We start from the raw sequence: 23946 nt of genomic DNA, 5'->3' as shown, positions 1-23946 counted from the left end.
ATAAACCCCAAACCAGACTGACCAAGATAAAGCAAGGAGATACAAATTACCAGTATCAGCAGAGAAAGAATGGCCTGACTCTAATAAATCTTCGAACATTAAAAGAATACAGAAATCTTATGAACAACTTTATACTAATTTGACAACCCACTTTACGCAGTGATTAAACCAGGCAGGTGTGCAGGAATATTCCAAAATAAAAACATTTGACATTTCTTACCTTCAAAAATCTTCAAAACTTAGACCCTGTTATCCCTTATCCCCACGTCATTGGAAAGAGAGGAGTACATACCAATTAGCTCAAAAACAACTTTAAGTGCTTACAATGCATGCTACATACTATGATTGCAAAATAAGGACATGGTCTTTTCTTGTAGTCATACAACCTTCATTTGGTTTAGTGACTCCTGGGAAAACAAATATGAATAAAAGACAATACCAGATTTATTAAAGATCATAATGCTATCATTTATTGAGAAGGAAACAAAAAGCAAAACAAGAAAAATTAAGAGCAGTTTTATGACGTCTTGGGGGAAAAAACAGCTTAATTACCAGCAAAATTCTTTCTCTTTGAAATGCATCAGTAAAAAGAAAACATTCGTTGTATGAAATAGAATCTCAAGGTAGGAAAAGTAGCACACAAGAACATATTTTTGGATATACAAAATTCAGTTATACAATCACCAGCATTCAAAATTAGTTGAATATCTCTGTACAATTACAAAAACTGATTCATGTTTTAACAAAGTATTTTTTAAAAGCTCATCATATTAGAACAGGCACAATGTTCTGAAGGCATGTAAATTCTCCATGGGCTTTTGAACATCTTTATCCCCAACTTCACCATCAGAATTTACAAAAGCAGCAAAATAAGAGTTGAGAGGATTTTAAATTTTTCCTTTCCTTGTTCAAAGTGGCTACATCAAGCAAACAGACTGAAAAAAGCAAAATAAACATTCTCATAGCAGAAAGACTGCAAAATTGAATGTAAACCATGCTTCTCCTTTAGAGTATGTTACAAATACAAGTTGCTTGTACTTAGAATAAGGCTCATTACCGGCAGTACGGAAGTTCGACAGAAAACATTCTGCCTAGATACCAATCTTCATTTGGTCGTAGAGGATACCTCACAAGGCCCAGGCAGCCCACTTATATCAGGGAATGTTTGTCTGTGATGCATGGGGTTCTTTCATACTATTTATCACATGTAGTAAACACGTGTTTACAACACATGTCGTGAACACGCACCTCAGCATTAGCTGTTTACTACAATGCTGTGGATGGATTTTTCATTTCAAATAGCCAAGTCTGGTCCACGAGAGGACGATATAGCACCTGCCTAGCGAACTCAATCTTCTCTGCTCTCAGCTCATCCCATCCAGAGAAAAATTTTGTGCATTTCTAAGCCCATTATTAGTGTATGGGCTCCGCTCGGAAGAATGGAATTTTATGTGGTCAATGTACATTAGCAAAGGGTTGCCTCACTGAGCTATGCTCACAAACTCTAGTGCGAGATCTCTGCCCAAGCTTCACGAGGCCTTTCTGTGCAACAGAAACCTGAGCACCCCACAACAAAGCTTAAGTGTACCAGGGACCTGGGAGTGTCACCTATGCCTTTGGGGTAGAACTGGAAATAGCCCAAAGTGGAACTAAGTAGCCCATCTTTGAGGGAACTGGGATCAAATGAAGTGCACAACAGTTTTCTCTTTACTTGACTGAAAACGCTCAAGATCACAGAATTTCATAAAATTCATAAACTATGAATTAGAAGGTACTTTAAAGTCACATGATTTAACCTCCCAACTAACTTTTTAAATAAGAATTTCCAAAAAAATAAAATTCTAAATCTAAATTTTTTTATATCTTATCAAGAGTTTCAGATATAAATCTATATTTAACTTCAGTTGTGGGTCTGTTACCTTTTTAAAAACTGCTATCTGCAAAAAACTAACCCTTAAAACATCCTAAAAAGTCTTAAATTTTAAAATTAAAAAAAACTCAAAAATTGAGTTTTTTTCAGTTATTTGCTGAAAATGAGGGTCAACGGTGGGTTGTGAATTTTTAACTAGTTTGTAATCCTGCAGCTGACTCCAGTCAGACATCTGAAGGAAGAGAAGGTGAGGCGGGCCTGGTACGGGCTGCCCCACAGAAAAGGGAACACACGGCCACGGGCTGAGCTCAGTTTCCTAATCCACTGCCCCGAACGTCACACTGCCACACTTGTCACTCTCCTGGAGCTGTCAAAAGCAGAAGCAGCTAAACCAGTACTTCCCACACCCTTTCTTCAAGGTATACCCCACTTCTTAATCATCTTTTCCAATGCAAGTGTCCAAAAGGAATTTATTTAGATGCACTTCATGATTTTATGTCCTGCTCCCTGAGCATACCATTAGGGTAGGAGGGAGGTGGCAGTCGGGGGATGTCCCACCCCCGGAAGTCCCCATACAGAATGATGGAGCACTGAGATCATCAACCCAGTGGAAATGCCCCACGGGGGATGATGTCCCACTTTCCCACGGAACCTCCAGCTGGGCCTGGGCAGCAGCGGCCAGGGGCATGGCCCCACACAGGATGTGGCAGCCAGAGTTGCCCGTGAGCACGGTCAGCAGAAGGGGAACCTCCTAGGTAGGGACATGGGCGGCAGGGAGTCACACAGCAGGCTCCAAGGCCCGGGAGACAGCTGTCTGGGCCTGGGGAGAGGCGCAGCGCCCAACGCAGTACCCACAGAGGGAAGCGTGGTGCTTGGGGCACTGCTCACATGCAGCTGGAGGCACCACCTCACCTCCGGGGAGCATGCTGCAGTGCAAGAGTCGCCTGAATGATTCCTTCCATTGCAAAAATGCAACGACCTCTCCTTCCCCCAGCAGTGAAGTGGAGGGGGGGGTGTTGCAGGAAACCAAGATGGGACTGCCAGCCTGCCAGCCGCAGGGTCTGAACCCTAATTCCCCACTCTCTCGCCCACCACGGTGCTTGCAAACTAGCACTGTTGCCTGGTAACAGCTTTCAGCAGCTTTAACATGGATTTCTTCCTCCCACCATGCAGGAGGCAAAAACAAGTAGGGAAAGCCAAAGGGTGAGATGGCAGAAGGGAAATGCAGGAGTCTGGAAGATCCCGAACGGCAGGATCATCCAAAAGCTGCCCGGTGTCCTGACTGGAGCAGTCTGTGCAAACTGGCCACAGGCCGGGCGTTAGGGCAAAGCAGGCACTTTAACGCAAGAACCACCGCCCTCTACTGGTGAGATCTGGAGGGACGCCTACCCTCCCTGAGGCTGTTCGCCTCTTCAGTAAGGGAAACAGGACCACCAGCCTGCAAAGTCACTGTGAATATTAAATGAGACCAGGCATGGCAACGCTACTGTGCTGGACACATAATGCTAGATACATATTTTGTAGATAAGTTAATGGTCAGAGACATTCACCTGTCACCTTCAAAGGTCATCGGTTACTTCTGGGACGTAATAATAATACCTTCCTTTTCCTGAGATATCGTCTGCATTCCCTGGGCTCCAGGCAAAGCACCTGACACACAGCTCACTGATGGACAGTGATCCAGCAGGAGCTGTTACCTCTGTTGTCTTTAAAGGGAGGAGCCAGAGCTTAAGTAACTTGCTCAAACTGACACCAGTATGTGACCGAACCACAACTCACACCCAAACCTGTGTGCCGTCAAAGCCCACACCCACTACCACTATCCTACACAGCCTCGGTGACACCTCAAAAGGCACCTCGACCTCATGTCCCACAATGTCAAGCCCAGACATTGCAAAGGGCCAGAGGGTTCAGCCGTCTAGTTACTCCAGGCTGGCTGGACCTCGTAGAGACAGGCTAGCCCCACACCCGCTCTTAAGAGAGGGCATGACAGACACTCCGGACCTCCTTTGGGCCCCTTTCTAGAGCGCCTCCAAGATCTGAGCTATCTCCTAGGGGCGCCTCAGATGTAAAAGAACTCCACAAAAGCCAGAGGGTAGCACATAATTTCCCTTCCTGGCTGAAGGCAGGTTAGGAACCTCAGGATAAGCCAGGGTGCCCTCCATAGCCTAGAGAGGACCCGGTGAGACTGCCTCCTCACTCTGGCCCTCTCAGACCTGCTCACAGCTCCGCAGCTCAGAGGAAAAGGCTGGCCGGTCAGCTGCAACAGGAGAAAGAACTTAGCAATTGGCCACAAGCAAGGAGACGACACGTGGACCACAGCCTTTGGTGTGGAGGTTCCAGAGCAAGAACCCGAGTGGGCCAGCTAGACCTGGGTAAGGAACAGAAAGGCAACCCCAAAGAGATTTCACTTATGGGGCTGCTTTAGAGGACCCGCAATGCCAAGAACTCTGGCAATCAAGATAGGGCATTTATGCTGGTCAGGCAGCAAGGAGGAGCTACAAGGGCACACAAATGAACAACGGAGAGCCTACAGAACCAGGAGGAAGCATCCCAAAAGGGAAACTGGGCAGGAGACAGTGCAGCGACGTAAAGAGATTGGGAGCAGAAAAGGCACAGGCTTGGCTGATGAGAACAGGCAGCACAGTTAGAGGAGGCGCCTCCGGAGCCACGCCAGGAAACACGGGGGCACGGAGGGGACTGAAGCTGGGGCGCCCAGACTCCGGGCCCCGTTCTGCCACCAACCGTGGCTTTGAGGGAATCTGCTGACCTCTCTGAGCCTGATCTCTTTGACTGCCCAGTGAGAGAACCATCGCCACTTCGTCACCAGGCTCTCGTGCGCCCAGACAGAATCCCGGGCACAAAGCACCGTATACTGTGAGGCAGGGGCTGCGATGCACGCCCCCTGCCGCCCACAGCGTCCCGCCCCCGGTGCTGTGGCGTGGGCTCCGCTGGAAACCCTGGCACTGCTGGAAGGTCACCGGGCAGGCGTGCCTCCTTCCCGCGGGCCCCACAACGGGCTCTGCCTTCCCACTCGCTCTACCCTGGCCCCGTTCCAGGGGAGAATGGAAAACAGAATCAGTTTAAAAGCAACATTAATAAATAATGGGGAAAAAAAAAAGAGTGGAAAGCAGCAAGACTTTTCCCTCCCATCAGCTCTTGTGCAAAAGCAAAGTGTCTGTTCTGACACCAGTATGTGACCGAACCACAACTCACGCCCAAACCTGTGTGCCGTCAAAGCCCACACCCACTACCACTATGCTACACAGCCCCGGTGACATCTCAAAAGGCACCTTGACCTCATGTCCCACAACGTGGGACATGCTTCGTCCCCAGTCCAGTTCCAGGAGGCCGTGAGAAAAGCTACATGTTAGGGGAGAAAGAAAGAAAACCCCGAGAGAAAAAGAGTGCATGGAATGTCAGAAGATACATTCCATCGTCAAGTGTGGAATCAGAAGAACAATAAAGCCAACGTGCACATATCCCCAAAAAGTGCTCCTTTCCCAGGTCACTCTACGAGCAGGCTCTCCACGGGCTTGTGTGCAGCTGCCGGCGGGGTGGAGGGGGCAGACCCCAGAGCAGAAGCACGTCCACACTGGGTGAGGCGGGGGAAGGTTCTCCATGCTGAGGGCAAGTCCACAAAGTCCCCGCAGACCCCAAAACCCTGTCCCTTACGGCCATACCCCTGCCAGCTCTAATGGGGCCACCTGTCACCCCCAGAAGAGCCCTGACTCCCAAGCTGACCTGTGGCTGCTGAACAAGGTTTTTATTTAGAAGATTTCAGTAGAACACTTCATCTAAAGAGGGAACAGGTGCATGAGGAATAATCTACCCCATGAGATACAGAACCCACCTCTCATACCGTGCTATAGACATTTGGGTTTGGGACCACAACATTGCCTCCAAAAGCAACCCTCAAATGTTCAGATCACAAGCAACACACTGCTGCAAGAGAAAAGGCACGTGTCTGTAAGACAGAGGTTTAGAAAGTATTTACAGAACTGTCCACCAGCTTCCGTCCACGGCGCCTTCCAAAGCCTTGCACAACTGACCACGTGCTATGCAAGACAGGCAGCAAAACACTTCTTCACAGCATCCCTAGGAAGAAAACACACAAACATCAATGAGAGATCATCACCCCCAAAGGCCCCTGTAAGTGGTAAAGACCCTCCTGCAGATATCCTGGGCACCCAGAGTAGCATCCTGCGGGGCAGAGAGCACCTAGGCTGTGGGGTCGAGCTCCCTGGCATCAAACATCAGCTTCAACATCAGCGGTATTACTTTGGGCAAGTGATTTGTCTTACTGAGTTCCAAACTCCACATCTGTAAAAGGGGATGTCCCACTTACCCTAAAGACAAACTGCAGAAATTAATACAGTGAATAGAGTAGGTATCAAATGACAGCTATTCATGATAACCAAAGGAAAAGACCAGAAGAAAGTAGAGGTTATCAGAAACCAAGAACAGAGGACTGTGCACTTTAATGTCAACCAGAATCACCAGATGCACTGAAAACATCAGATCCAGTAGTCACTGGGGCATTTCTTCCAAACAGCAGGAAGTTGCTAAGGGACAGCGTGCAGGAGTTCCCAAGCAGAGGGGACTCTCTGTAGTGACCGAGTACTTATTAACCTGCTATTAGGTCTGTCTCAGAAGTCACTGCACAGCATGCAAGGAAAGAGTGGGTGCTCGATCAATTACTGTCCTATTCAAGCAAGCACGGCCAACTGAGGCACCACGTGTGGCTAGTACGAGGGCTCCCCACCCCGACTCTGTTCCTCTGCTCCCAGCTGCACTCGCGCCAAGGATCCTGGCAGTCACGGAGGCAGGGAGAGGTAAATGAATGCATTTGCATGGGTGGGCATGGTGCTTTAATAGTAAGATAATTCTAGAGCAGCATTTCTTAAGATATGCTCTACACTGTAGTCCCAGGAGACGGTTTGCAGAAGAGAGAGTTTTACAACCAAATAAGATTCCTCATGGCAGCTAACAACACACATATCAAAGGACCTGGAAAGCTGCATAACAAGGAACCCATCTAATTTTGCTTAAGCCCTTCCCAAACTTATTTGACCCTGGAACCCTTTTCTACCATGTAACCACTATTCCTGTGGAACACTGTGGGAAAGGCCTAAGCTCTATAAATGCCAGTCCAGGTCAAGTCTGCAGCCCTGAAGAATGGCACCAAGCAGGCCCGGCTTCATGGGTCAGAGACGTGTGCAGTTTCATGGGGCCCCATACTTCAAGGGTTCCGCCTCCGGTTTAATGCTCTGAGGCTGCCATCTTGAAATTCTCCATCATTTTTTAACAAGGAGCCCACGTTTACGTTTTGCACTGGGCCCTGAAAATTATGGAACTGGTACCGGCATGAGGATACATTCAAATTGTCGGCAAATTGATAAATAGGTCACTGGATGCTCAGGGATGATAGGTTCTGGCTTATTTCACATAAAAACCTAGTTGCCCAAGACAGCTCTACCCACACTCTTCTCAGACAAGCCACCATCCCCCCAAACTGGCTGGGTCAGCAGAGTACTTCCTGTTAGAACCTATTCCCAAGCCACGCAGCTTGTGATGAGCTTGCAAACTTCTCATCTGACACCCCCAGCATCTTCAAATCACTGACAGCACTGAGGCTGAGCACATAAGATGCAAGCCTGCTCTTCTTCCTCCCCAGCTCCCATGCAATTTTTCATCCTCTCAATACAGCTTAAGAAAAGCTGCTTTTTAGCTACAGGTAATGACAGGGATGTATGGAAATTAAACCACTGCCTGAGAGCAGAGTCAGGCAAAGATCACATGGCCAGTTTTGAGAGGCCCATCCCTGAAAGTGCCAATTAAAGGAGGTGTGGCGGCTGGAAGGGCCTCTGGGGATGACCTGACCCAGCCCACTCTGCTTATCCCTGAGTCCTCTCAGGCCACAGGGGTCCAGTGGGCTGCCCAAGGTCATACTGCTAATTAGGAAACCCTGGTCCTCCGAGTCCTGGCCCTGCTGACTTTCCCTTCATAAACTCTTCTGGAACATTCTCATCGATGAGACACTGCAAAAAAACAAGCATGAGCTTGGATTCCTCCACCCCCTCCTCAGGGATACGAGAGTGATATTCACCTTTAAGAAGATCTCCGCAAAGCTACAAGTTCAAAGAGTGATTACATGCACATACGCACTACGTATCAAGGAGAATGTTCATGCCACTGGAATAGGTGGTCCTGGGCCAATGCCTATCACCCCATAATGCAGGGAGGGGAGGGGTAGAGAGGACCCTCAGCTTACTAATCTATAAAATAGGTATAAGACACTTAACCTCTTTGTCTAAAAGAACTTTAGTGAAGATAGAATAAATAATGTGTTCTCTGAAAGCACTCAAAACAGAGGCCCTTTGCAAACACACCATCATCCCCAAGTGACAAAAGTCACAGTCGTAAACACAGTTAGTCTTACCTTGCATAGGGTATGAAGGAAAGGCTATACCTGCAATGAAAACAAACAAGAGACGAAATCAAATGGAGGGAATCACTGGAAGGAATGGGCCCCAAGCTGTGAGGCACCTGCCATGATGGCCCAGACCCTCTCCTTCCTCAGCGCAGGGGGTACAAGCACACCCATGCACACTCACATATGCACGTGAACACACACACCATGCCACACGTACAGGTTGGGGGGGTTGTCATTGGTGGCCAGAGAAGGGCAAAAAGCCCATATGGAGGTGACCCTGTCACCTCAGCCTCACAGGGTCAGCAGATCCCACATATCAGGATGGCACAGAGCCCTATTCTAAAAACAACACCAAATAAAACCCAGATCAGCTATCCTCTAATATTTTACAAATCCTCAACAAAATGAACTTCTATCCGAATGGGATAATTTTCTGCTCTGCTCCTATTAATTGTAAAAGAAAAGAAAACAGAAAGAAAAAAAAAACCCACTACCAACTATACTATGGATAAAAATATAAGCAAGCTATGATTCTTCGAGAAGCCAAGCCCAAAGATAACTTGGTGATCCCAGTTGGCTCAGGCCCCTCACCCAACGGAGGCCCATGCAGGGAGGAGGCCACAACACTAAAGAACCAGCCCTGAGAAAAACACAACATAGTCAGGGCTGGAGGGAATACTGCCATTTGCTTGAGCCCATATGAATGATAAACCTCTGAAAACTGGCTTCAAATTCAGTCTATAAGCCAAAAAAAAAAAAAAAAGGCATGTACATTTGAGTACCAATTTCATCCCCTGGGGGGAAAAAAAAATATATATATATATATATAAATATAAGCCATCAAACCAGGTCTTTTGGTACCTACTCCCAAAACATGTGTATCATTAAAATCAGCCCATGATTCTTCTTAGGTTCCCCATGTACAAAATTCACTTACTTGTGAACATAGTAAATTCCAAAAAGCATTTGAGTATATTTATTCAAAAGTCCCAAATGACTAAAGGGAGGGATGGGTGCTCAGCTTGCAGCCTCAAGCCCCATTTCTACCACACAGGAGTACAGTTGATCCTTGGAGGCTTTAGAACTTTCAGTCCTGTCTCCTTTGCACTAGAGAAAACATTTTTTTTCCGAAGCAGATCAGCACATCTCTATGGAAACTGTTCAGGCAGACCTCATCCCTTCATGAACTCTGGAAGGACTATAGCAACATCTCAGAAGCCATCAGTTTCATGCCTGCCAGTACCACTCTCACTCTGAGGTTGGACCAGAACCTACAGCCCCATCCGCGGCCCCCTGTAACGACGTCTCCAGCGCCCCTTTCACTATGCGTGGCTCTTGAGCTACAACCCCCTGGTCTTGCCAACAGCCTGCAGGGCACCTGTCGATCGTGCTGCCCACGGCCACGTGGTTTTCCGTTTCATCACTCACTGTCCCTCATCTCCTGCTGACAATTCCCTCTTTGTGCTTTGGCTAAATCATCCATCCCATCACAAATGCAGCTCATCACTTCTCACCACTCGCTTTCCTTCAACATCTATCTGACTCACAAGCCTCTTTCTACCAGCCTCCATAATACTTCACTGTCCTTGCTCCTACCGGACAGAAGTGATTGAATAACATTTATGACATCTCAAAATCAACCAGGAGCCCCGCAAAAAAAAAAAAAAGAAAAAACACTGCAGCAGGCAAACAGCCTCCACCGACCACCCAAGACCACTGATGCCATCTATTGGACACGGGGCTGAGTCCACAGACTTTGGCTCTGGAGTCTGATTTCACTTGCATCATTGAGAATTCTTAATTTGAAAAGTTTCTATGTTTTTCTACCCTCCCCCCCCCACACACACACCGTGGGATTTTATCTCCTTCAGCTGCATTAGTCAGAGAGCGACGTGGGAGGAGACTAAAACATCACTTACCATGTCAGGGCCAAGGACTGCAAAATGCAGAAGATGAGCGCGAGCCCCTTGTTATGCCACTGAAAGAAAAACGGACAGTTAACACCCAGTGTGTGCGACAAGAGGCACAAGCCAAAAAGGTTCAAGAGAATGAAAATACACACTTACCCAAAAGGCAGAACACAGAGTAAGTGCAAAACACAACTAGGGAGAGAGGAAAAACATTAATTAATACAGTGACAACACGGAGAAAAATACTGTTAAGACTTTGCCATTCTTGGGCGCCTGGGTGGCTCAGTTTGTTAAGCAACTGCCTTCGGCTCAGGTCATGATCCTGGAGTCCTGGGATCGAGTCCCGCATCGGACTCCCTGCTCAGCGGGGAGTCTGCTTCTCCCTCTGACCCTCTTCCCTCTCGTGCTCTCTATCTCTCATTCTCTCTCTCAAATAAATAAATAAAATCTTTAAAAAAAAAAAAAAAAAGACTTTGCCATTCTTGGCAAACTTACAATACTTATCCCCACATAGTAACCAGATTCTGTGATGATCACAGCGACCAAAGCTGTCCTCCCTCTCAAAGCGCTGGACCCACGGTGAGCACCCATGTTTGGCAGAAGAGTTAAAATCCCGATGAAATGAAACCAGCCAATAAGATCAGATGTAGATTAAAAAGAAATGGATCCTCTTTGACTTCCAAATTTTCCCAAATTCTCTGCCCAGAAAGTAAAACCTGGTCCACCCCTCACCCATCCATCTTTTCATTCAAACACACTAACATTGGTCAAACACACAGCTCTGTATTTGAACCCCTGCCAAAAACACTTGTGTCTGGAGCAGAGGCAGGGATGAAGAGTAACACGAGACATCAGGCAGTCGGTTATGTGTTTACGTGTCACCTAACACGTTCCCTGAGTCCTTTCTTAGAAAGTTCTTTCTACAAGAGACCTGTCCGGACCATCTACATCCCAGGGCTGGCCAAGAACAATGGCGCTCGAGCTGCAGGTCATGCCCGTCCTCTCTGTCCTTCCATAGCGTAACGACTCAATAAACACGCCCGAAGTACTCCCTCTGTGGCCAGCACTGGGCCAGCGCATATGCAGTCAACAGCAAACGTGGACACGGCCTTAGAGAACGCACCTATCTGAACAAACAACATGGACAGAATTAAAACTAAAACTAAAAGCACACTGATCAAGTCCCAAATGTTGCAATAAAGGTGATTTTAACTGAAAGCCAGCGCATGTGGTCTGGAATGATTCTCACGGTCACACAGAAGGCAGCAGTCCAGAGGAGGAAGGGGTATTCGAACCAACAGGAGAGGAGAATGGGACAAGCTGAAGGCACTGCTGTCCAAGCAGGGAACAGAGAGGAGGGGCCGCGAGGAGAGCACACCCGCATCAGAAAGACAGATGGAAACAAACAATGGCAGTCAGACAATGTGGAGGGAAGAGTGAGCTGCTCCAGGAGACCAGACGCCCACTCCAGGGGGCGAAGCCTGTGTTTCTGAGTCACTCCCTCTAAGCTCTGCCTGTGTGTGGCTTCCCCAGTGTCCAGGAGGACCTCATCCACATCAATGTGGCTACTCTGAGCAGCCCGCTGTGGGCGGGGGGGGGGGGGGGGGAAGGGCGCTGGCAGAACCCGAACACCAACTGAAACACCAAGGGCATAATGATCAGATGCAGAATTCTCCCGCTGCCTCCTCGGTGGTTACAGGCTTCGGGAGTAAATCGAGATGAAAGGAAAAAGAAAAGAGGTTTTTAGGTTGAAGACGAAAAAAACTCCATGCAGCAGAAATAAAAAGTCCCATTTCACAAGTGCAGCTAAAAGGGAGGCCTTACCAGCACCATGATGGTTGCAATCAAACGGGTCGGCTCAAACATTCGCTTCAGCTGCTTCATCGGCCCCATGAGGAAGACGGTGCTGAGAGGCAAACACACACAAGCCATTCAGGCCAGACCAGACCCACCCCAGGCACAGCCCGCCGCCTCCCCATCGCCTCCCCAGGTTCACCCTTGGGGGTCACAGCAGTAACGGCAGCTCACAGCTGAGAAGTTCTTGCTACCTGCCAACCACTGTGCTTACGGGCCTTCTCACCTAATCCTTCAACAACCCATGGGGCTGATGACAGGAATCATCATACTTCCTCCGCAAAGGAAGAAACCGAAGCCCGAAGGATCTGTTACCTGTCCAGGGCTCCCCAGCTCCTCAGGCTCTAAGTGCATGGAGGTCTGACTCTAGAACCACATCCAGAGCCACCAGGTTGGAGGACCCCTCTCTCTAAGAGGTGCTACCTTGCCTCCTTAACAATATACCCATGCAAACAAACAAACCAAAGACTCAGATCATTTTAAAAAGAGAAACCACACCTGACAGGTTTAGGTTGCTGATATGAAAAAGTAAAGTGCTTCACTTTCTTTCATAGTCTCCAGAGAATAATTCTACTGATCGTATCATCTATGATTTGTTCAGTGTTTGCTAAATGCCAGATAGGACATACTCAACCTCATTCCATCCCTCAGCAACTCTGTAAGTTAGGTGTTATTACACTTATTTATTTCAGAGACGAGAAAATGAAGCTCAGAAAGGTTCATTTACTTATCCACAATCACACAGCTAGGAACTTAAAGAGCCAGCATTCAAACCCACATCTACTGGATCCAAAGCTCCGAAAGGCATCCCTTGTGCACTTTCAGTGTGAATGGAACTTGAGAGGGGGCTGTGAGGGACAGTAACCCAAGCAGATCCTCATGCCGAACCCGAGGGTTAGGTCTGTCATGTCTCTAGATTCCTGACAGAAATGCCCCATGTGCCTGGCATCACCCCACAGTAGCCCTGTAACATCCAGAGTTTTAGCATTAGCTACCGGGTGTTTGGTACAAACAGAAATTTAAAAAATGAGTCTACCTCTCTTTAAAGTACCATTAAGTTTCAACCTGAATTCATAGCTGCACTCTTAGCCAACACTGAACAAGAAGCAAGAGCCAAGACTGGCCTTAAAAATTTAATGCAGCATATATACAAAAACATAACAGATTATAGGGGCGCTCGGGTGGCTCAGTGGGTTAAGCTTCTGCCTTAGGCTCAGGTCATGATCTCAGGGTCCTGGGATGGAGCCCCACGCCATCGGGCTCCCTGCTTCTCCCTCTCCCTTTGCCTGCCACTCCCCCCGCTTGTGCTCTCTCCCTCTCTCTGTCAAAGAAGTAAATAAAATCTTTAAAAAAAAGTAACAGATTATAGGTAAAGCCATAAACTCCTAGACACATCCTGGAAATAATCATTTGCTCCCTTTATTACTTCTGTAGGCAGTGCCATAAAGAGTTGACCCTATTAGGGTTTGCTAAATAGTTCTTCTAGACTAACCAACACACGCCAGTATTTATGCTCTATTTATAGACTCGACATTAAACCTACACTGTCTGCCCAAAGCAAAATGCTCCAAAAGTTAGTATTTGAGAGGGCTTTAGAGGCGAGATGAGACATCTCTGAGAGCCAGCATTTTACTATCATAAGCATTCATAAATTTTTAGAAGGGTAGCCAGAGTCGTGTACTCAATCATTTGGTTAACATTTCCAGCCAAAAACAGAGCTAAGTTTGGGGACAATTAGGGACAGGTAAGGCAGACGTATAGATAGCCCTTGTCAAGTGGCTCAGAGACTTGTAACAAATCAATGTAATAAAATGCTATCTGTGCTGTCACAAAAATATACTTGGGACATACAGAGTCCTATATGAAAGAAGAGGTTTTTGTTTGGGGGGGGGGTGGGGAGAGGTAACGAGGAGAAGATTCACAGGAGTGGTGATTTTTGAGCCAAGTCCCCACAAATGAGCAAGAATTCACCAAAATGAGGGGGGTAGGGCACAAAGGGAGAGATACAGATGGGGCAGCATTCTAGGCAGAGAAATTAGCCCCAGAAGAGGCACAAAGACGTTTGGGGAAATGCAAGAAGGTCGGCCTGGCTGGGGAATGGAACTGGGCCTCTCCTGCATGCATGCACCTGTGGCGGAAATGAGGCACTGCTAGAGAGTGAGCCAGGGCTGTAACCGAATGCTGGAAATGGCCAGGAGGGACACGAAAGGAGACAGAGAAGCCAGCAGAGGAATCCTGTGGTAGTTCAGTTGGGAAGTGATACGAGCCAGAGCTAAGAGCAGCTCAGGTATCACCATCTCTAGAAAGCCCTCCCTGGCTCCCTGGGTCAGATCTCGGCAGCTGCCCCTCCCTGAGCACCTCTTTCTCCATGCCCTATTATATTATCAGTTCACATGTCTGTCTGTCTGGCCGACCAGTGAGCTCCACCGCGGCCCCAATGTCTGTGCGTGCTCAGAGCCCAGCCCAGGGTGTGAGCAAGGCTTAGTCACTGAGGACGTGAGTCCCATGGTCAGGGACAATAGCCACAGAGACAAAGAGGAAGGGGCCAGGAAGGGGTGGGCACCAAGCCATGGTGAGTAATATACAGGGGCCGGGGCTTGGACACCCAGCACTCTGAGGCCATTGACTGAGATACAAGGGAAGGCGGCGGGAGAGGAAAGGTCACGGAGTTCAGGTTCCAGGGGGCCATGTAGGCCGAAGTCAGGCCAGCACTCCCAGCTGGGAGCAGGACTGTTGCTGTCTGCACACAGTGTGGCTGAAGCATGAACTGCACTTGATCTGGGCTATCTGTGTACCTGCAGCATGCAAAACGGGCTGCCACGGTTCCCTTATATGTAAAACCTCAACAGTAACTCTATCCCAGGAGATTTCAAAAATAAACTAAAATAAGGGCGCCTGGGTGGCTCAGCTGGTTAAACATCTGCCTTCGGCTCAGGTCATGATCTCAGGGTCCTGGGATGGAGCCCACACGCCTGGGCTCCCTGCTCAGTGGGGAGTCTGCTTCTCCCTCTCCCTCTGCCCCTCCCCCCATGCTCTGACTCTGTCTCTCGCTCTCTCAATAAATAAAATCTTTAAAAAAATAAAAATTAAAAAAATAAACTAAGATACAAAAATACTGGGAGGCGTGGGTGACTCAGTCAGTTAAATGTCCAACTCCTGATTTTGGTCATGATCTCAAGATTGTGGGATCGAGCCCTATGTCGGGCTCTGCACTGACCTCAGAGTCTGCTTGTCCCTCTTCTGCTCCTCCCCACCCACTCCTCACTTGCCCTCTCTCTCTCTCAAATAAATAAGTTATTTATTATTTACTTAGAGAGAGAGTACACAAGCAGGGGGAGGGGCAGAGGGAGAGAGAGAAGCAGACTCCCCTGCTGAATGGGGAGCCTGACATGGGGCTCAATCCCAGGACCCCAAGATCATGACCTGAGCCAAAGTCAGACACTAACTAACTAAGCCACCCAGGCACCCCAATAAATAAAATCTTAAAAAAAAAAATACTAAAACTTTTTTTTTTAAAGACTTTATTATTTATTTGACAGAGAGAGACACAGCAGGAGAGGGAACACAAGCAGGGGGAGTGGGAGAGGGAGAAGCAGGCTTCCCGCTGAGCAGCAAGCCCGATGCGGGGCTCGATCCCAGGACCCTGGGACCAGACCTGAGCCAAAGGCAGACGCTTAACGAACTGAGCCACCCAGGCGCCCCCCTTTTCAGTAATTTTTAAAGAGGAAATTTTTTGAAAGGAAATTTAGCATAGGGTTCTTAGCATTTACCGTTCATTAACTTTATATGATAAAGTTGGATATGATATATTTTAACTACATTTGGTGAGAAACCAATCCTTAAAACTATTAAAGCATCCTCCTTTACCTCCCTCAAGCACAATCCACACCCATTTTCCCATCTAGTGATTGGCTATGGTTAAATTTAAAAAAAAAAAAAAAAAACAACAACACCTGTTACCTCCCAATTGATGCGATGTTACCAAAGGTATAAAACACTGCAAAGAGGTATAGTCCCTTCCTGGGCACCCAGAGCAGAAGAGTTCCCTGGAAGATAAAGCACAGGGCGTTTGCACAGAGGACCCCTCCTACAACAGTCTACAGCCAAGAGTGCACAGAGACACCCAGTCCCCTCCCCACCCTCCTCAGCACCTCCCTCTCTCTCTCATCCATGCATCCCACGAAGAGCAAGAGAAAAGGAGGTGGACAAAAGGGGAAAGACAGAGGGAAGGAGGGACAGGGTGGGGAAAAGACAGGGGAGGAGAGGGACATCTTACCAGCAGGGAGCAGACGATTCCTGTAGCAAAACATGCAATGAAGCCTTTTATTCTGGTACCCCAGCTTAATGAAGATGCCTCAACAACCTGAAATTTTTAAAAAAGGGATTACATACACGTATATGCATGTTTAAGCACCAGAAACAAGGGAAGCACATAATTAGATTGAGCGTGTGAGTTTGACCTGTGGAAGGCAGGAACAAGAATCCGACTCACTCAAGCTACAAGAGCCCTCCTGAGTCATGGAATCCGGCTCCTTATCCATCCACAAATCCCCTCTCTGGCAGCAGGTAAGAGGTTACCGAGCCTCTAGGTGAACATCCCCAGAGGTATAAACTCTCCACCTGAAGCACAAACCATTTCACACACAGCACAGCAAGGCAGTAGACCCTAGAGTAGCCCAAGCCCTTACACAGCCCTGGCCGGACAAGGACAACCAGGAAGCCATGAGCTCCGCCAGGCAGGGACCCAGGAAACGGGGGCCGGTCGGGGGCCGGCACTCAGGGGGCTGGATCCACCGGGCATGGTCTCCTACATCAACCAGCCCAACTTGGGCAGTAGCTACTCCTATCGGCCATCTCTGAGATGCCGAAGGACTAAGGCTCTCATCTGTGTCAGGGCCCTGAGCTGAATCTATTCATGCCGTGCTTCGAGGTGCTGGCATCAGCCAAGTCACGCAAGCATGAGACAAATCCTAGGTAATTCACTGCAGCCCTACTCATCTGACTCTCCGCTACCATAAGTAACCCCTCCCAAAAGTAAAGCTCCGAGGATGCCAACTTTTCCCAAGACAACTCTGCTAGAACAGGAGAGCCTGCAAGTAGCTCCCAAGGGTTTTTCCCCCGCGTCAAAGAGGACAGCCCGGAATTTACGCCAAAGACCTTCCTAGTCTGTCCACATGATGAAAGTAGCCACAGCTGCTCCAGGCTGGGGACAGACAGCTGCCACTGAGACCAAAGGTCCTGCCTCCTGCCCAGGCAACCCAGTGTATTCACACCAGGCTCACCTCGTGTGGCCAGCACAGTCTCCCTCCCGCAGGGGGGAAAGCTGCAAGTAACATTTCCACCCCCTGATGAACGAAGGTGGTGGCAGAAGCTGCAAGGGACACCGGACTGACAACTCCTTCGGCCTTGACTGCTCCCAGCTCAGGGACCCGTCTTCAGCCCTGTCTCCAAACTTCCTGTCAAACCAGACCGCCTGGAAAGAAGGAACAGCGGCTCTCCCAGGTATGGTCAGCATTGCTACAGAGGGCTTAATTTCCATTCAGGAGAAAGGCAGTCTTAAGGGCAGGTTATCAAAAGGGGTTTTCCTCCTCCCGCATTTATTCACACTTTTTATTTTTTCTAGAGAGGGAGAGGGAGAGAATCCCAAGCAGGCTCCACACCCAGCACGGAGCCCGACGCCGGGCTTGATCTCACGACCCTGAGACCATGACCTGAGCCGAAATCGAGTCGGACACTTAACTGACTGAGACGCCCAGGCGTCCCTGTTCACACGTATTTAAAGTGGGCTCGTAACACTGCAATCCCCCACCACACACAAAGTACTTGCGGAAACACAGGGCACCGTAGGACACTGCACAGAAAGGCGCCATCGGGGATGGTAACCACGCCGTGGGCACAGGGTGTCAGGACCTGACAGATGGACCACCTGGTTCCGTGCTGAGGCACAGCGCACCTCCCAAATGAGCCACATGGTGCTCTGTTAGCAGGCTGCACTGGCAGCCCCCACAATCAGGTCAGCCTTCTGACTAACATGTTCAACCTCCCACCAAGAAGAAAATAAAATCAGAAGCCACCACTCCTCCTACTCATGCAAGAAACAAAGAACTTACTTTGCCAGGTAGAAAAAAAGAAGTGAGCTACACGCGGGGAGAAAAGTGTCGGAGCAGAACCGGACCGGATTCATGGCTTGAGCACTACTTGGCATCAACAGGGGTATTTTAAGAGATTTGACCTTTTTTATTTTTTTTATTTTTGTGTGTGTGGAGAGGATAACCCATAAGGTTAAGTGTCAAGTGTGAGCTGGCCTTGGCATTTACAGAACTAAATATGGTGTCCACGTCCCAGTCCTCGTAAAAATCAAACTCATGGATGAGAGGACATAGTTCTGGTTTCTTTCTTCGGAAAGGAGAGTGACGTGTTGGCTCTACAAGTCTCTCAAGCTGAATTTCCACCCAAATGTCACCCTAGTTGGCAAAATGGGGGGAGGGGGTGCAGATAACCTTTCATCACTGTGTCTTCCCACTCTGTGTCATCACACTTCTTTTACCAGCTGGACTCAGTGAAGGCTAAGCCCTTCTTTTTGCCAATTTATAAAAACGAACTCAGTTGATATAAAAGGCCTCTCTAAATTCATGGCTGCTGGGGCACCTTCTGGAAATCAGAGTAGCTAAAATAGTCCCTGGCTAGAATTTACAGGCGATCTGCACCCAAGCTGTCTGACTGGCAGTTAGGAACAAAGGTCCCTCTGACTTGGGGATGTGGAGAGAAGAAAGGTGCTTGCCAAAATGAAGTAAAGCTAAGAACTGTTGGAGGAAACAGGGCTGGTAACCAGAAGAAGGTGAGAAATGAATACTGCTTCATACCTGTGCTTTCAAACCAGGTACCACTCATCCCTTCCTCATCCCTGGAATCCTCTATGAGAAAAATAAAACCTATACTTTAAGAAATACGCCCACTAAAACTAAAGGTTGAAGGCGGATTTATGAAGGTGAGGTATCAATTAAAAACCTCGTCAGGAGGGTATTGGTGATTAGGCATTGCCAAGTAGTTTTTATACCCAGTTTCATATGTAGGAGAAACAGAACTAGCCATGCTTTTATTGTTTACATTAAAAGGATAAAAACTTGAAAAGCACTCACTTATGGTGACCTCTGACAACTTAATTTAATTTGAAAAGCCCATAAGGCCACGTAGTCCAACTTACCACACAAAACAAATTTCAGCACACAATTCTCTTTGCCAGCTTCAAAGCCATGGGAAATGTGAAACCACTCAATACCAACATTTTAAAGCCCTTCACTGCGTCCAACGCAGGCAGGCACCACTGTAGGTAAAAACAAACTCAGCGTTTACATCTTCAATCCACACTAATCATTCACTCTTACGCGTCTGCTTCATGGATTTTTTTCTAAATATATAATATCTGCATCATCTCGCTGTCAACACTCCCCCCCCCAAGAGGCCTCAGGATGATAAAGTGTCTCCCTCTTGAACCCTAGCTGCTTGTAAAAGCCTGATGACAGTCCACAGGGCATAATGCTTTTAGATCCACATGACTTGTCAACTACCTGGGTATTCCTAGGCCTGGCCTGCGGTTTGACTTCAGAAGCCAGAAATCAAAAACAAAGAAATGCATGAAATTACTCCTGAGCTTTGACCAACTAATAAAGGCAACCAATTAAAAGGAACCCACAGAGCTGTTTTGAAATGTCAAAAAAATAAAACCCTATGATACTCAATTCCAATTCCTATAATGTTGCTTCTTCAAAGTGAGGATTAAGAGAGTAAGCTTTACAAGTTCTGAAATCTCACAGAGGGGGTACCAGTATCACACAAAATGCAGAAAAAAAATCGGCAACCACAAAAGTGGGTGAAAGAAGATGCTGAGAACAAACCACGAGAGACACTGATTAAAGTTAGAAGGAAAACGTGGGTTTAGAGTTCAAAGAAGCTGTACTCTCTTGTTCAACACCCTCACTTTACAGCTGGGGAAACTGAGGCCCGTGCAATACACACCAAAAAGTAAAATGTTATTCTGTCATCCAGAAAGGAAAACAAAAACAAGAGCGAAAAAAGCACTCGAAACAGGAAATGATCATTCTGTATGGCTCTAAAAGACAGGGCCCTAGCGCCCAGATTCCCGCTCGACCCAGCCTCTCTAGCGAAACAGTCACGCAAACACGCGCGGGCAGTCCCACGAGGTCCTGGGTGTCTACAGCGTCTACGGACGGCCTGGGGGCACAGAGAAACAAGAGTGAGCCCTGCCCACCGGGAGTTCACGGTTCCGCGGTGGAGACGCGTCACAACCACGACAGGTGCCCAAGGTCGGGTGGGAGTGTCACACCGACAACTAAGCCCCGCCGTACGGGGGCAGCAAGCAGGGGAAGCTGCGGGCCCCTCGCCAGGCCCAGGCGACCTACCCGGACGCGGGTTCCCTCCGCCAGGCTCTCGGGGCCCGCCCGCCCTGCCCGTCTCGGCCCCGGAGCTCGGGGAGGCCGGCGGGGCTGGAGGGACCGTCCGGGACGGCGCCTGCCCCCGCGGGCGTTCCCCGGGTTCTGCTCCGGCTCCGCCCTCTCGAGTGGGCCGCTGGGGCGGGGAGGGCTGAGGGGGCGCCGGGCGACAGAGCACGCACAGGCCGACCGCCTGGAGCCGAGGGCCCGGCGCAGCACCGGCAGGGGCGCGGGGAGCGCGGGGTCCGCCGCGGGGAGGACGCACGGGCGCGGCGCCGCTTTCCAGGAAAGCCTGGAAGTCCCGCCCGGTTCCCGGGCACGCTCACCTCGGCCAGGCCGCCCCGGTCCTCGGTGTCCTGGCCGCTCAGCACCTTCTTCAGCTTGTCCATCCCGGGACGGGTCCACACGACGCAGCCCCGCTCGGCCGCCTGTTGAGCTCGCTGAGTCGGCGGCTCTTCCGGGTGCCGGGCCCGCCGCCGCCGCCCGCCAACCGCGGCGCGCTCCGCCCAGGTACCTGCCCACCTGGCGGCCGCCCGCGCAAGCGCCCCGCCGCTTTCACCAGCAGGCCGCGGGGGCGGGAGGCGGGAGGCGGGAGGCGGGACGCCCTGGGGGCGCGGGGGTTAAGGTCCGCCCAGCCTCGCTCGGCGGCCCGGCCTCCTTCCCGCGCCGGGGTGGAAGCCGGACCCGCCCCCCTCCCGGCCCTCCTGAGTTCAGTCAACAAACGCTGCGTGCCTACCGGGCACAGGAGTGTTTTTCTTGTTAATGTTGCCACAGAGCTTGTTCTAGATGGAACTTATTCCGGGTGGTCTCAAGTGGAACGATTTTTTTTTTTAATTCACTTGTAACTTCAGTCTAGACCAAGCTACTGTGATCCCAACTAAAAATGCTTCTAGAGGTATGATTTGGGCAAAAACTCGAGGAAAGGGTAGAACTTGGATAAGGAGTGGAGAAAGGCATAGTAGCTTGTTGGGCCGCCCTCAAAGCGGATTCCAGCGCTAATGATTTCAGGTTGGAGAATCCGTGCAGCCCGTTTAAACCCCAGGACCGGGCGGGAGACACATAGGCTCACATCTCGGACTGCTGCCTGGGGAATGTTTGAAAAGCTATCTTCGAGATTAGATCGGCTCAGAAAAGCAAATCCACAGCGAGGTTGTGCGGAGCACACACTGGAGAATCTCCCCGCTGTCTCCCTCACCGCTCCCTTCTCCAAGAACACTTGTGAAAGAGTATGACTGTGTATCTGGGCGGAGAGAATGTAGATGTTACCTAGAACTTGGGCCTCTTGGGAATTATAAATCAACCAGGCAAAAGGGATTTGCACAGGACCCTATTCAAGTCAGTCAGATGGCTGTAATTATGTGACCTCATCTTTATAGATACTCAAACATGCTCAGCCATAATTTTAGTTTATGTCTCAGATCTCCAATAACAAATGCTGTTGTTTTTCCCCTGTTGCTCTTACGCCCTTGTTCCACTCAGGTAAATTCCTACACATCCGTCAAGACTCCTAACACCAAGACACGGTGGAAAGCTCATCCATTGTGAAGTTAGGAAGATCTGGGAGGTGCAACTATAGAACCATCACTTACCAGCTATGTGGCACTGAACAAGTTACCTAACCTTTCTGGTCCTCAATTTTCTCATCTGTAAAATGGACATAGAGTACCTCTGAAAGATTTTGTGGGAAGTACACCTGACAGTATGTGAGGAGAGCCTGGAACATGGCAGGCATTCTGTGGCATCTATGGAAGCTAGTATTACTCCACCATCTCCTCTGAAACCTCCTCTAGCCCAGTCCACACTGATGTGGCAGTTGCTCCTTCCTCCCACAGCATTTTAAACCCCACGCTATTGCCATTATCCATGTTCAAGTCTGTCCCCTATACCTCATGAGTCCTCACAGTTCCATTCATTTTTTACTCTGCCAACCCAGAAAGGCACCTAGAAGATAGTGCTCAGTTAATACCATTAAGTGAATGAATGAATGAGTAAATGAGAGACTTTGGGTCTGCCTTTTTTTTTTTTTTTGAAGACTTTATTTATTTATTCCTAAGAGACAGAGAGAGAGAGGCAGAGGGAGAAGCAGGCTCCCTACTGAGCAGGGAGCCTGATGCGGGACTCGATCCCAGGACCCTGGGATCATGACCTGAGCCGAAGGCAGATGCTTAACCATCTGAGCCACCCAGGCGCCCTTGTGTCTGCTTTTGCGATAGTGTGAATTGTAACAGACAGATGGGCAGATGGGCAACACTTAAAATGGCCATGCTGGGCAAGTCAGCAGATATAGATAGGCTTGTTTTTGTCAGCCAACTAAGACAATTGGTCTGCCCTCCTCCTTCACCTCCACTCCCTGCATTCATCAGAGTAAAAGAGGTCGTTTGTTTATTTGTTTTAAGATTTTATTTTTAAGTAATCTCTATACCCAGTGTGGGACTCGAACTCACAACCCGGAAATCAAAAGTCTCACACTCCACGGACGGAGCCAGCCAGGCACCACCCCTTGTCACAGTAAAAGAGGTTTTGTTCAGAAAGGCCTTATCTGTAATCTCAGCTCAAACGTAAGAGCAGTATTTCTTTCAGAACTGGGCAGGATGGCCTCTCCTCTCGGCCCATGCTTGTAGGGGAGCCTGCAAATCACACACACACACACACACACACACACACACACACAAATGTGTGAAAGAACACATGGCTCTTCTTTTACTTGAGATGTGGCACCAGCACCAGCATGCCCCCTCTCACAAGTAACACCGTTTAGACCCCAGGGCACTCCTTCTCCATGTCTCCTGCCCTCTGCCCTTGAAACAAAAGGCATGTGAATGTGTGGGGGTTGTGGGTTGTGCCACTACCAGTGCCGACACACTGCTTCAGAGGGCCAGTGGGACAGGAACTGTGGAGGTGATTCGGTACAAGACAAATCCAGGGGCGCCTGGGTGACTCAGTCGTTAATCATCTGCCTTCAGCTCAGGTCCCGGCTCCTTGCTCCATGTTGGATGCCATCTTCTCCCTCTCCCACTCCCCCTGCTTGTGTTCCCCCTCTCCTGTCTCTCTGTCAAATAAATAAATAAAATCTTTAAAAAAATAAAATAAAAATAAAAGACAAATCCACCTGTCACATCCCTCCACTGAGACACCTTGATTGCAATAGATCCTTAGGTAACGACATGCCATTTCTGCCAGTGCCAAGTCTCCATTTTCCTGTTTCTCTAACACAAAATTCCAGAGGGACTCCCAAAAATTAGTGCAGTAAATGCAACAGTTCACGTGGAGGCTAAGGCATATTTTTCATCATGAAACAATTCATATTACTCTCTCATGTGTATAGATGTATGTCTAGGCATAACATACATGAAACATGATACTAAGTCAAAGACATGGAACACTAGAATCACAAATAGCTTCTTCATAATCATGTTTAATAAGATT

At 48.8% G+C, this 23946-nt stretch overlaps 1 protein-coding gene across 1 annotated transcript; it reads right to left on the bottom strand.

Annotated features, from left to right (window-relative positions):
* Window positions 1-443: 443 nt before the first annotated feature.
* Window positions 444-21027, bottom strand: SFT2D2 (SFT2 domain containing 2). The gene is made up of 8 exons (XM_025877653.2): window positions 20847-21027; window positions 16347-16433; window positions 16031-16116; window positions 12041-12122; window positions 10373-10408; window positions 10226-10284; window positions 8313-8342; window positions 444-5968 (listed from the first exon to the last, which is right to left on the bottom strand). Exons 1-8 carry the CDS (start codon window positions 20907-20909, stop codon window positions 5929-5931), a joined length of 483 nt encoding a protein of 160 aa, XP_025733438.1. The 5' UTR covers window positions 20910-21027; the 3' UTR covers window positions 444-5928.
* Between the last annotated feature and the right edge of the window lie 2919 nt (window positions 21028-23946).

This window comes from Callorhinus ursinus, unplaced genomic scaffold (genome assembly GCF_003265705.2).
Source record: "Callorhinus ursinus isolate GAN/ISIS: 27379988/994484 unplaced genomic scaffold, GSC_fseal_2.0 scaffold13, whole genome shotgun sequence".
Classification (NCBI taxonomy): domain Eukaryota; kingdom Metazoa; phylum Chordata; class Mammalia; order Carnivora; family Otariidae; genus Callorhinus; species Callorhinus ursinus.
The sequence above is the reverse complement of the archived record's forward strand: the minus strand, read 5'-3'. Positions and strand labels throughout refer to the sequence as shown.